This window comes from Narcine bancroftii, chromosome 5 (genome assembly GCF_036971445.1).
Source record: "Narcine bancroftii isolate sNarBan1 chromosome 5, sNarBan1.hap1, whole genome shotgun sequence".
Lineage (NCBI taxonomy): Eukaryota > Metazoa > Chordata > Chondrichthyes > Torpediniformes > Narcinidae > Narcine > Narcine bancroftii.
Window position 1 is genome coordinate 207,092,510 of NC_091473.1, and position 14,198 is coordinate 207,106,707.

Consider the following 14,198-nt stretch of genomic DNA (forward strand, 5'->3'; position numbering starts at 1 on the left):
TAGGCTGATGATCCTGTTTCCCTGCTGTATACCTGTGGGACTCATTGACTCTGTGTTAATGATTCAGGATATCCGTATTAACTCGGGGCTGGGGGGGTGAGGGGTGGGAATCAAGTGAGAACAAGCATTAAGCTGCAAGAGAAAAAAATCAAGCTGCGTATGTACGATGCCAAATGCTAATTGTCTCCACTCCCTCAATATCAAGACGAAGGCAATTCCTCCAAACATTTAATGCATATTAGGAGTTGCTCTTTTTTCAACAAAGATGCATTGACTGACCGTTCTTGTGTTGGCGAAATAGAACCGTGTGAATGTGGGCAGGAATAAAACATTTGAGCCTGGGACGAAACTCTGCCTTACACCAAGTAAGGATGATAATTCTATACGTTTGCATTGTAAACCAAAGGAAAACGTAATTACGTTTGTGTTTAAAAGTTACCGAATTAGCCTTCCCAATTCTCAAGCAATCTACTAAGATTCAATCATTTAAAGCACCCAAGATGTACAAACAATGGAAGGTTTTTCCTTAGTTTAAATTGAGAATGAGTTAAGAGTGTAGTCAATGAGTTATTGTTGGAGGGTGTCACGGTGTGTGAATGATAACAGGGGAAAGCTCATGTTTGGATCTGGAACAAGGCTTAAAGTTCAACCTAGTGAGTTGTTTCAAATCTCTCTGTTTTATTTTCTTTCTTTAAGAAACGTGATTAACTAGATGATAGCCATTTTTCAAGAATTGAAGGTTAATAATCATGCAGAAGCAAAACTACAAGGGCTGGGAGAAATGTAAAATATTAATTCATCTGGAAGCCAGATAATACTGTTCCTGTTCTGCTATACTGAAGAGTGAGAACATTAGGAACCTTATAGAAAATCATTGGATCTATTTTCGAATGTGAAACTTGAAATCAGAATTAGGGCATAAGGTTCCTTGTTCTGACCTGTCGCACAGTGTAGAGTATAACAAACTTATATATGGGTCAGGAACAAAGCTAACCACAACAGCAAGTTAAGTGCGATCTCTCAGAACGTATGGGAGATACATAATAGTCAATGCATCAATGGTTAAGAATGTTAATAATAAAATATAAATTCTAGCCACCTCCTTTTCCCATTATGAGTATTTAACCAGTTCACGCAATATAAGTCCCAGAGTATGCCGTCAAAATATCGAAGGAAACTCGTTTTTCCTTTTGCCAGGCTTGACATTTCTGCCTGTCATCCTGTTGGGTCCGTTTCCTTATTCCATTATTGTTTTCGAGCCTTTTAGTTCGGGCCTACAGCATTCCAATTTGCAACACATTGCACGGATAAGGAATATTTTTTATTAACTACCATAGTAAATTATTTTGTGTTACCCTGCCAGAGATCGTTCATTTTCTACCACTCATCCCACCCCAATTTATCCTGAAAAAATAACTTGAGTTCTGATGAAGGCTCAAGAAACGACATGTAAACTATTTTTCCTTGCAGAGTTTCAACTGGGCCACTCAGTGCTTCTGGCATTTTTCTATCCTTATTTCAAGCAGATTCAGCATTGATTTTCTGGGTTTTTTTCTGGACTACTTTCTTCCCTTTTCTACATTTGATCCTCTCCACTCAGGAGAAAGCAGACAGAAACATTTAATGAAAAAAAGGGTAAAGACTGCGAATAAATTAAACCATTTCTCCATTGTTAAAATCAAGCATTACATATTTGATACAGGGTACATTCGTTTCCTGAAAAGGTTCTTGAAATGTCTAATGCGGAAGCTTGTCAAAGATTTTGGTGACCGTGACAATAGAAAACATGTTATCAAGCCCTAACAAGTGCAGAGAAGATTTACGTGAACGTTGCAAAGACTTGGGGAACTGATCTTTATGGAGAGGTTGACCAGGCAAGGGCTGTATTTTTTGGTGTGCAGGAGAATGTGAGGTGAACCCCCCCCCACCCCCGGCCATATGGATGTATAAAAACTTAGAAGAGTAGATTAAGTGAACATACAGAGTATTTTGTCCACAGCAGGGGAAATCAGTAACCAAAGGGTATAGATTTAAGGTGAGGGTGGAGATTTAACAGAAAACTGCGGGTTAACTTTTACAAAGAGGTTATGGGTGTATGAAATGTCTGTCAGAGGAGGCGGTTGATCCAGGAACTATTGCAATGTTTAGGGAGCAAATGGAAATATTCATGGATAGGGTGGGTTCAAAGGACGTGGGAGAAATACAAGCAGGTAGGATTAAAATAGGTGGGATATTTTAATCTATGTGGGCATATTCGGCCGAAGGGCCTGTTTCCAAGCTGTATGAGTCGATGACTCTACAAATTAAACGTACAAGATTTACAAATTAATGTTCGAATACACAATATTTACACAAGGAATATTTGGCCACAAAATGCACTTCTTTGGAGAAAATTAAATAAACCAATATTTTTGCCTAATAATATTCGTTTTTGTAGAGGGCCCAGGCACTGTGTGAATGCTGCAAACGAATTAGTATTTGGAAGTGGAACGAGAATAATCATTGTACCTCGTAAGCCTTCAAATTTACTGTATGATGTATCTACAAATGGTTTAAACGATTGATACCTAATTAATTGTAGGTTTTAACAAGATTGAATATGGGCAGTCGACGAAGCACGGTTTCCACCTGAAAGGCCGACTGCCTGTTTCTTTCCACAGATGCTGTCTGATCCATCGAGTTCCTACAGAAGTTTTCTTTTGTTCGAGCTACCACCATCTGTAGCTTCCTGGATTTCCATAAATGCAAAGGGAAATCTGTGATGGAATGAAATTAAATGGAAAAACAATAGATTGATTTGCTTTGGATAGACAAAGGATTTGGATACGTATTAGTACTGAATATTATTTTGTTAAAAGATGTGACAACGTTTATTATGATGCATAAATCTGTCTAAAGCTTTGGAGGGCAATTCTGAAATAAAATACCATCCTTAGTTATGAAATAGAAATGACGATCATTAGCATTATGAGTCAATGTGAACGATGGAATTGTATTTTTCCCAAAGATTAATCAGACATTTGATTGGCCGGAGAGCATTTATGTAGGACGGTCGGGCACTGTGTGAATATTGGAGGCAATAGTCCATTAATATTTGGAAGAGGAACTTTAGTAATTGTAGAACCCAGTAAGTGTGTTTTAAACGTTACCATTTTGTAAAAAGTGATGTTTTCTATTGTTGATTACCAGTTTTAATCTTTATCCTTTAAAATGACAAGGACAAATTGGCTATCTTCCTAATAGAAATTCGTGGAAAAGCCACTTCATAAGCAGTTATGCAATGGAGATGGTTTTACATGGTTGTCAATAACAGCCAGCAGAAAAAGTTCAATTGATATGCAGACGAACCAGCAGATATGTAAACTGCTAAGTGTACAGAAAGATAGATGCATCGATAGAAAAGGGGAAAAGAGACAGAAAAGCAATAAAACAGCCAGGTGACGTAGATAGATTCACAGAGAAATGGAGAGAGATAAGAAGAGTGGGAAGATGATTATTCCACATAAAATAAGTCACTCTTAGTAATTTTACATGCTGAGGTATACCACTAGACTAAGAAATCCTTAATAAGATCAGGAAAACGTGAATGTGTCTGTATATGTGTGTGTGTATGTGTGCAGATAAATATAAATAGATAAATAGATATAAATGTGTGTGTGTGTGTGTGTGTGTGTGTGTGTGTGTGTGTGTGTGTGTGTGTGTGTGTGTGTGTGTGTGTGAGAGAGAGAGAGAGAGAAAGAGAGAGAGAGAGAGAGAGAGAGAGAGAGAGGGAGAGAGAGAGAGAGAAGTGAACATTGTGCAACAATGGAAGAAACAGGCTAATATCAAGATATTGAACCAAATTCACGGTACAGCTCAGTGAGTCATGATATTCTCTCTCAGCTTCCACAATTTTCAATGGTTGATGCAGTAGTGTGAAGCATTTGAAACCCGTGCTTATATTTTGAAGTATATAATTGATTGATATAGCCAGTAATAATTTTAATAAATTGTAGCTCAAATCTAAACATTCGTGCAAACTCTCAAAATTGGTGAAGGTTATTTTATCTTTTGAAATAAAATATGCAATAACAGTAGTGCAGCGAGAGGTCAACTAAACTGAGTTCTTGTGAGGCATTCACATGCTGTGTGAATTCTGGAGGGATCAACAAGATAGTATTTGGAAGCGGCACCAGGCTAATTGTTAATCCTGGTAAGACATCAATATTCGTATATCGTTTCACGCAGATTCCATAATACGATTAACATAGCATGCAGTGGGTATTGGACGTCAAGGAATTTCAGCAATATATTTGTCATATGATACATAGTTAGCACGAATACGTAAAAGTAATTTAATCTACATTGATCTGATTCATGAGCGAAAACTTGAATAATTAATATGTATAACTAAGGGGCATAGATTCAGAGTAACTGGTAAAGATTGAGAAAGGATGTGAAAAGGACGGTGCACGAAGATGGTGGTTTGTCTCTGGATATCATTATCTGTTGAGATGGTGGAGATAAAGACTTCCAGAGCATTAAGTACACGAATTATCAAGACTAAAAGGATCTATGGCTCCTCGAAATAAACAGGAAAATCTGTAGATCCCAGGGTATAGTGCACAATGGAGTGATTGAGTTTAGAATTTGGACCTTATGTCACCAAAGCTCTGCTGACCATAAATTCCCAGTTTTACGCATCCTGCACAGATCACAATTATTGCCGAAACGTTGGTTACCCGTTACTTCCTATGGATGCTGTGTGACCTGCTGAATTTCTTCACCATTCAGTATATTACATTTGACCCCAGCATCTGCAAGTTTTCTCGTTTATCGGTTAATGAGAGTAGGATACGTATACATTTGTACCTGATGATCAGCATGAACGGGGTGGCCTGAAAGGTCAATTTCGGTGTTCAATGAATCTACAAATCTATAACTTAGTTGATGTGGAACCAGATAAGAATTTCTTTGAACAGAAAGGTAATTTTGTGTGAAGAAACTCAATGTGACAATGTTTGGATCTGGAATCAAATTAAAGTTTGAACCGAGCAAGCCAAATGTAATATGTAATATGTATATGTTGTAGGAAGTCGACGTCTTGTATTTTATAAATAGCAGGTCACTGTAATTAAAAACAAAATTTTCAGAGACTGGAACTGGTTGGGTGGTGCCCTGGTAGGAGACTTCTATCCAACTTTGTGATAGGTCGGGAAAACTGCCAAATTTTAAGAGGTGTTCAACGTTTGTCCAATGTGTTAAATTGAGAATTAACAGAGTATTCAGAGGAATCTTCCTAACACAGACAATAATTGATGGGAGGTAAATGCAGCCATATTTAATTTAATTCTTCGACATTCTGAAAGTGGGGATAATCAGGTTATTGGAGTGGAGTGGAGAAGTCCCCGGGGATGTCTTTGACAGCGTGAAATGAGACATCTTGTCAGGAAATGCTGTGAACACTCAGAAAACTGGTGGATTACATATTCCTCCCTTTAGCCTTAACATAATTTCCCCATCTTCTACATAAGATATAGCTTCACTGAGATCGCCAATATTGGATTGGCAAGGAGTATATTGTAAGAGGTTTGAACACTGTGTGAATTATGAAGGCAACAGGCTAATATTCGGAAGTGGGACCAAACTGAGAGCAAGACCTCGTAAGTGCTGACACAATGTGTTCATAATCGATGGTTTCCATTAGTTAGTCAAAGAGAGTATAAATTATTAGAAATAGGTGCTCATATTCTCACGAGGTATTTCATTATTATGGGTCTCAACAGATGTCCCACTTTGCACCAATAATGCCCCAGATCTCAAACTAACATTCTTCTAAGTTATCAAGCAAAGCTACCAAATAATGAAACCGTTATTTTATTCCTTAAAATAAGATATTTAACAAAGGTGTAGAGAGGGATCCAGTAAATTAAGTTCTTATGAGGGGATTGCCTGCTGTGTGAATACTGGAAGTCTCAACATTTTAGTGTTTGGAAGAGGCACCAGACTTAATGTTAATCTCGGTTAGTATTTAATATTCAATATTAGTTTAGTGGCAATTTTTATATTCTGGTCAACATAACATGTGTGGGTTATGGACACGAAAGGTTTCATCTGTATTTTATACTCCAGAAGTAAGACAAATGCATAAAAGCAGCTCAGTCAACAGTGATCAAATGCATCTCATAAAATTGAAGATGGATATTAAAATTATATATTTGATTATACGTTAGCACAGCTAACTGGCCAACATTTAGGCTAAGTGGACAGAAGTTTAGATGGGATCTAAGGAGGATTTAGCATTCAGGTGGCAGTTACACGTTGGTGATTCAAGTCCTCAGTAACAAAAGGATCTCTGCCTGATGATATGATCGGGACAAAAACACTCGTGGTATTAAGGTCCAAAGAGTTATAGATCTCGGAAATAAACCAATCAGACCCCGAGTCGTGTTGACCAACAAGCACCCAATTTCACGCATCCTACACAGGTTTTATATATTCTACAACACACTTATCCCCAGGTTCTAACGGTTAGCAGCACATTCGGGGCAACTTAGGGACGCCACTTTGTTCGGCCAGGATGTTGGGGTTCGGTATACCTCAAAACATGGTGGAAGAAAATGACATGTAAATCAACATCTCGCTGAGTACATGAACAGCGAAGAGGGATATGTTATGGTCAAATTGCTACTTAATCTGATTGGAATAGAGTCATAGTGTCATTCAGCGTGGAAACAGGTGCTTCGGCCAAATCTGTCCTCGTCAATTAAAAGTATTCCCACCCGCCCTAGTCCTACCTGCCTGCGTTTGACACATATTCCTATAAACATGTACCTGGTTAAATGTTTCTTCAAAATTGCAATAGTACCTGCCTCACCCACCTCTTCGGCAAGCTTGTTCCATGCTTTTTTTTTTTGTTAAAAGAAATGAACTCGGATCCCATTAAATCATTCTCTTTCAACTTAAACCTGTGACTTCTGTTTCTCGACTTTCCTACTCTGGGCGAAAGACTCCTGCATTCATATGATTTAATCCACTCATGATCTTTTACCCCTGCATGAGGTCATACGTCATCCTCCTGTGCTCTAGAGACTAAAGCCCTCGCCTGATCAACCTCTCCCAATGGCTCAGAACCCCGAGCCAGGCAACATCCTCGTTGATCTTCTATTCACCTTCTCAATTTTGACATATTTCCTGCATCTTTCCGGCTACCATCACTGAACACCATCGTGCAAATAGGGCCTCACCAAAGCCTTACACAATTGTAACATGACCCAAGTTCAATCTCAATACACTGACTGATAAAGGCCAATGTACCAGAAATAGTTAATCACCTGATGGGCAGCTTGCATATGATGAAACAAATAGTCCATTGCTTTGCTGTGTGAATCTGTGGTAGTTTCACGTATGTTGTGTTGAGGATCAGGCAAGGGGATTCTGATATGCAGTACTGTGCAAATAAAGTCAATGCAATATTATTTGGACATTAAACAAAGCTAAAGGCAGAGACGAGTCATTCAGATTTATTTTGTTATGTTTCTACATTATAGGCAATCAAATGCTGTTCTGTAGATCAGTCATGGGCCGTTGTAATTGAAAACAAGTTGCATGGTTTTGGACTGTTTGAGGAAGTGGTGTGTGTGCTGATCGGTGACGTTATGCAATGTGGGTAGTTTGGGGAAAAATATCTAAACATGGAAACATATTTCAGGATCGTTGCTATTAAAATAAAGTGGTAAAGAGTCGATTAAAAACAGCTCGGTAATTTAATTGAGAATTTAGAGAACGCATCCTCAACTGGACAATGATTTATCAGACGTAAAAGCTGTCATATTCAATAGGATTCTTGGACATGTGTGGGATTAAGCTCGATGACATTTCTGGAGGAAAGAGTTTACGAGACAAATTAGATTCAAATAGCAGTGAAAAGGTGGAGGAGTCCGTGGGAATATATCTCACAAGGTAGGGTCGGAGACATAACCAGAAAATGCTGGAAACATTGAGAGGTCAACTGGAAAATAAGAAATTCCACCCCCCCCCAACACACACACACACACACACACACACACACACACACACACACACAGACACACACACACACACACACACACAGGGAGAGAGAGAGAGAACTCCAATGATGTATTGGCAGGTCGTATATTGTACGAGGGTTGAGCACTGTGTGAATGATGTAGGCAACCGCATAATATTTGGAAGTGGGACCAGACTGATGATAAAACCCAGTAAGTTCTGATATTCTTCGATTATTCCCATAGTCAGTAAGACAGTCTATGAATGGCTATAACTCTTTCTGATGTTTGAGCGGTATTTGATTAATTTTGGGCTGCAAATAGCCTTGTGCTTTTCATGAATAGAATCTCCAACTAATCGATTCTCTTAACTTCCCAAGCAGATAGAGTTGGGGTGTCAGCCACGGTGGGAATTCTGGAAGCAACAGACTCTTAATATTTGGGACAAGGACTTGAGAATTTGTCGAAACAAACAAGTGCTGACAAGGCCATTATATTTAAATATTCTAAATTACAAATAAAAGCTTACCATTAATTCTAAATACAGGCTTAACGTAAATGCGGATATCGTAAGATAAGTCATCCCCTTCTCATGAATTAGAGGACGTTGCATGTTACTTAGCAATAGCGTGACATGGTTAGTGTAGAAGTTAGTGCAATGCTGCTACAGATCCAATGATCAGGACCAGGTTTTGAATCCCACATTTTCTATAAGGAGTTTGTACATTCTCTCCGTGTCTGCATGGGTTTCTTTTGAGGGCTCCAGTTTCCTCCCGCCATTCAAAACGTACCATGAGTTGTAGGTTAATTTGGTGTAATTGAGTATCATGGTGTCACGGCCGAAAGGGACTGTTAATATGCTGTATGTCTAAATGTAATTTTTTTAATTAAAGTTTTAAATAAATCTTGCATTAAATGCAGACCAATCGATTATATTTTCTTTTTTGGAATTGTTTCCGTATATTAGCTTGTTATAAATTGCCTATCATTCAGGTGAGGTAAGATTTCAGAAAGATTTACAGGCAGATCTACACCTGACAGTCATAGAAATGAATTAGTAGATAAACAGATAATCAAAAACAAACAGACAAGTACTTGATGAATTACATAAGAGAGACAGGTGGACAGATAGAGAGAGAGGGGGGGAGGACGAACAAAACTGAAGATATTGAAATATTAAATCAAAACTAAAAATCTTGAAAACACTCAATGTCTTGAGAAGATTTGTGTTCAATTTGGATGGTTTCCGTAGTTGATTAACGTGTGCGAATGTTCAAATACCGTATTTATACTTTGAAGAAGTAATTATTGATTGTGCGTGCAAGTAAGCATTCGACTTTGAATGAATAATGCTCCATTTCAGAAAAATAATTGTGTTCTCCTTATTTATGAAATAAATTTCAAAGATCAGCGGATTTATTGGTTCTTTCAAATAAGACATGCAATGGAAATAGTGCGCAGTGAAAGTTATTTTACTGAATTTTGGGAGGGGATCATTTACTGGTGGATTTCTGGGAGGTTTTGTCATTTCTGTTTTGGAAGCGGCACCAATCCTATTGTCATAGGAGACCACATGACATTGGGAGGAATATGCGAGTACGTGACTCCCAACAGAAAATGTATTGGTGACATTTTCACCCATGCTTTTCACTGGGAATCAAAGTTACAGGGAGAACTCTTAGACGAATCACAATAACATAGAAAGGTGTTCACCGATAGCCTTTGAAGTGCATAAATAAATAATGTTTCTATCATTTCTTTTTTTTTTAAGAAATTTGTCAATTCAGTGCCAGAATAGGTCAGGAAACAGGCACGAAGATCTTAAAGTATCAGGGAGAATGGGAAAGGCAGGAAGTTGAAAATGGGAATATCTCAGATAAGGCAAGCTCCGAGACAAGGTCAGAACATGCTGGATATGCACAGAGGTCAGCCGTGTGACATGGTCTACCCTTTAGCCTGAGCATCCCTTCGACCTCTTTCCCAGTCTGATGAATGTTTATCAACATTGTTTTAACTGGTATTTTGAGGCGGAATAAAATCAAACAAAATCTTAGCAGTGATTTCCTTTGGGGAAAGCGGATGAATATGCTTTTATTATGTTATATTCGTTTGTGAAATGGGCAGGAAAACAATCCCTTATGGGGAACATTTTAAGATGGAGTTAAAGGGATTAGGTGACAGTCAAAATTATTAAAGAACATTCATAAAATGAGGCTGGATTTTAAAAAATAAATCTTAGATTTATGGGGCTACAGGTAATTGAAAGAACATTATTGAGAACATCAAATGTATTTGTAAAGGGGTTGACCACTGTGTGAATTCTGCAGGTAGCTGGGAGTTGATATTTGGAATTGGGACTCGACTAGTTGTCGAACCAGGTAAGTGTTTAGAAGGTCATTTTATTTTGCGAATCTTAATTTACAATGATCGCTTTTGGAAAATATAAATAAATTCTGAGATGTTATCCCCATCTACAATATGAGAGAAAATTGTATCTTCCTTTTGACTCATTCTGTATACAGCCAAATATGTTGCATTCCTATTTTTACAATGGTTGTGCCATCTTTAGTGGTGAAGAAATATCTATCTCAAACGTTAAACAAAGGAACTGCCAGGCATAAATACTGATCGATTGACAGAGGGGGAAGGGGTCAGATGAACAAATATGTTCAGATAGAGATAGATAGAGAAAGGAAGAAAGAGAGAGAAAAAACATAACTATTCCAATAATTTACAAAGCAAAATTGCCAACGAGATGACGATGTCATTTAACTCATTGAAAAAATATGACCGTCATTCCAAGGGAGCGGACCTAAACGGGGTTTTCGTGAGGGGATAATTTGCTGTGTGAATCTGGAGGTATCGACAAATTGATGTTTGGGAGCGGCACCAACCTTATTATTAATCCTGGTAGGTTATCAGCATTTAAAAATAGTTTTCAAACAAATTCCAAATTCTGGTCAGCATAGCATGTTGTTTTAATGGATGCCAAAAGGTTTCCATTATAATATCGACAGATAAAATTGTGAAGTGAGGGCAACACAATCTCTATTCATGCAATTCATGAGATAACATGTATGTTGAACATGTAATTTTTGAAAAATTCATAGCTTATTGTGCAGCGTTAGAGGTTCAGAGGAGAACTGAGAAGTAATATTCATCCAGTTAGTGGTTAGAGTCTAGAATGCACAACTTGGTGGCTGGTGGAGATTGAGATTCTCAGTATGAAGGCCGTAAATCATTATAATTCAGCAGGTCATAGAGCAAGGAACCAGAACATGCAGCAATCAAATATCCAATTTCACTAATCCTGTGAAAATCCAATTGCTCTCCAAACATTCTTCTGTCCATACTCTGCCATTCAGATACACACTGAAGAAAATTTACAGCTGCCAATCCTTTTACTCCAGAAAAGAGGGAGGGGGGGTTTAGTCTTCAGAAGTGGGTGGAGGCAGGCAATCTCACAACATCTGTTGTGTCTGGGGGAGCAGTTGAATCTTCAAGTCTATGGGCCATCTGCTAGTAAATAGGACTAGAATAGGCATGGAACTGATGGACAGCATGGATGTGGTAGGGTGAAGGGTCTGTTTCTGTATGATTATCTAAAGCAGTGGTTCTCAACCTTTTTATTTTCACTCACATGGTATGTGATTAGGTGTTCTGTGATGAGAAAGGGATTGATTAAGGTGGTATGTGGATAGAAAGAAAAAGTTTGAAAACCACTGTATTAATCGTAACTAATTGACTTATTATGTGTATGGTTCCATTACTCCCTTGCCATTGAGGGAGTGCAAATAAGATTGACTAGTTTGATACCAGGGATGGCAGGACTTACATATGAAGAAAGGCTAGATTGACTAAGCTTATACTCGCTGGAATTTAGAAGATTGAGAGGGGATTTTATAGAAACGTATAGAATTCTAAGGGAATGCACAGGTTAGATGCAGAAGGTTGTTCCAAATGTTGGGGGAAACCAAAACCAGGGGTCACAGTTTAAGGATAAGAGTGAAGTCTTTTAGGACTGAGATAAGAATGAAAATTCTCTCAGAGCGTGGTGAATCTGTGCAATTCTCTGCCACATGAAGTAGTTGAAGCCAGGTCTTCATCTATATTTAGGAGGAAGATAGATTTGGCCCCAGTGGCTAAGGGGATCAGGAGATGTGGGGAGAAAGCAGGTATTGGGTACTGAGTAGAAGATCAGCCATGATAAAAATGAGTGGTGGTGTAAATTAGAAGGGCCAAATGGTCTACTCCTGCACCAATCATCGATTTTTCTAAATTGTCAAAGGAAATGGGCCAATTACAATTTTTCTCAATCAAAATATTTCACTAACAATTACGTCTAGAGCCGTCCTTTACCCCTCACATACCATCTTAAGTAATCCCTATAATCATAGAGTAATTATGGCGTAGGTTTACTTAAAGTGGTATGTGAATGGAAAGAAAACGTTTGGGAACCACTGGTCTAATGTATTCTCATCCTTTATTCTACCTGTGTGCGTTCCTCTGTGAATAGCCTCAATGAAGTTATGTTTAGACCTAGAATAAAGCTAAAAATTAGTTGGAAAAGTCGAATTAATGAACAGTCAAAATGCACTTTTGCAGACGAATAGCAGGTCGTTGTCATGAAAACCAAATTGTAAAGATTAAGGGGATTGTTTGTGACCTCTCTGGAGTCTTCGAGGTAAGGTTTGATATCAGGGCACATTACCCAAACTTAAAGACGCGTTCAAACCCCCAAGTTACTAAAGTAAGGTGATAAAATAGTAATTACCTCCACGGTTTGTTTTTTTTTTACCCAGTACAGGACTCAGAGGAAGCCTCCCTGAGGTACAAATGGTTTGTACAATTTATACATTTCGACATTAAATATTTTATTGGACTTTTACGGAACTGTTCGTGATGATATTATTGCAGTTAATAGGAAAGTGAGAAATCAGGGGAAAGTCGCAGGGAAGCTGTAGTAGGAATGAATGGGCACTGGTAGTGCAAGATCCAAGACATGATCATAAAATGCTGGAACTTGCTCTGTCATCCGGCGCATGGCACCATCTTCTTTTCTCCTGTGCATCCCTCCCACACCACCCCTGAAATTTGCAGGAAACCTATATTTTCTCATTCCTTCTTTGGAATGAATTTCAACCTGACATATTATCCATTTCCTCTGACCAGCTGGACGTCCCACAATTCCGTTTTTCCGTGGGATTTATTTATGTTCTGAAAGATATGAGGTTCCAGAGTGGGCACAAAGGGGAAGTATGCCTTATGACATAGAAGGGGTTTTGTCAGACACCCGACATTCCACCGGCTCCCAGATTAACCAACTGATATAATCTGTAACTCATTCTTCGCTTATCACCAGCAACTCCATCTCCCGCCTTCACTGGCAACAGTTTCAATCAACAACTAACCTTGCGACCCGCACATCCTTGGGATGAGGGAGGAGATGAGAACACCCATAGGAGACCACATGACATTGGGAGGAATATGCGAGTACGTGACTCCCAACAGAAAATGTATTGGTGACATTTTCACCCATGCTTTTCACTGGGAATCAAAGTTACAGGAAGAACTCTTAGACGAATCACAATCACATAGAAAGGTGTTCAACGATAGCCTTTGAAGTGCATAAATAAATAATGTTTCTATCATTTCTTTTCTTTTAAGAAATTTGTCAATTCAGTGCCAGAATAGATCAGAATTTGAACTGGGGTCAAGGGAATTGGATATCAGTGAAAATGATTGAACATTATAGATTGATAGATTGAAGGATTTAATTGGGATTGCGGTTCAGAACCAAATGTAGCTATTGTAAAATCCGAAAGGTGTATTTGTAAGGGTGTCGGGCACTGTGTGAATTCTGGGGCCAGTAGAGGATTAATATTTGGAACGGGGACTCGACTCATTATCCAACCAAGTAAGTGTTGAATAAGACTTTCAATTTTGCACCTCTTAATTCTAAATGCTAGATTTTAGCGAATGGCATGAGATGTTACACCCGTCGACTAAATTGGAGAACAGAGCTTCTTACTTAAAACGCAATCTCCGTAAAATTAAGATAATATGAATTGTCCCCACTTTCAGAATTGGTCTCAATATAGTTTTTTCTAGTCCTCAACCGTCTGTTGCGCACGTTAAACACAACTATTGACAAATATTAATACAGATGAAAGAAAGAATGATGTATTTTAC

The 14,198-nt window shown here is 38.3% G+C and overlaps 1 protein-coding gene across 13 annotated transcripts in view; it reads left to right on the forward strand.

The window, feature by feature from the left end:
• The window catches only part of LOC138764641 (M1-specific T cell receptor alpha chain-like), an 814,651-nt gene that overhangs the window by 771,968 nt on the left and 28,485 nt on the right, over nt 1-14,198 (forward strand). The window contains exon 1 of one of the 13 annotated variants that reach the window (XM_069940834.1): nt 600-653. The exons of 11 other annotated variants lie outside the window; for them this stretch is intronic. In XM_069940834.1, the coding sequence (XP_069796935.1) occupies nt 617-653 (37 nt within the window). In that variant the 5' untranslated portion in view covers nt 600-616. Of the gene's footprint in view, nt 1-599; nt 654-8,101; nt 8,220-14,198 lie in introns of those variants that run through there. One more of the 13 variants, XM_069940824.1, reaches the window with a different exon arrangement.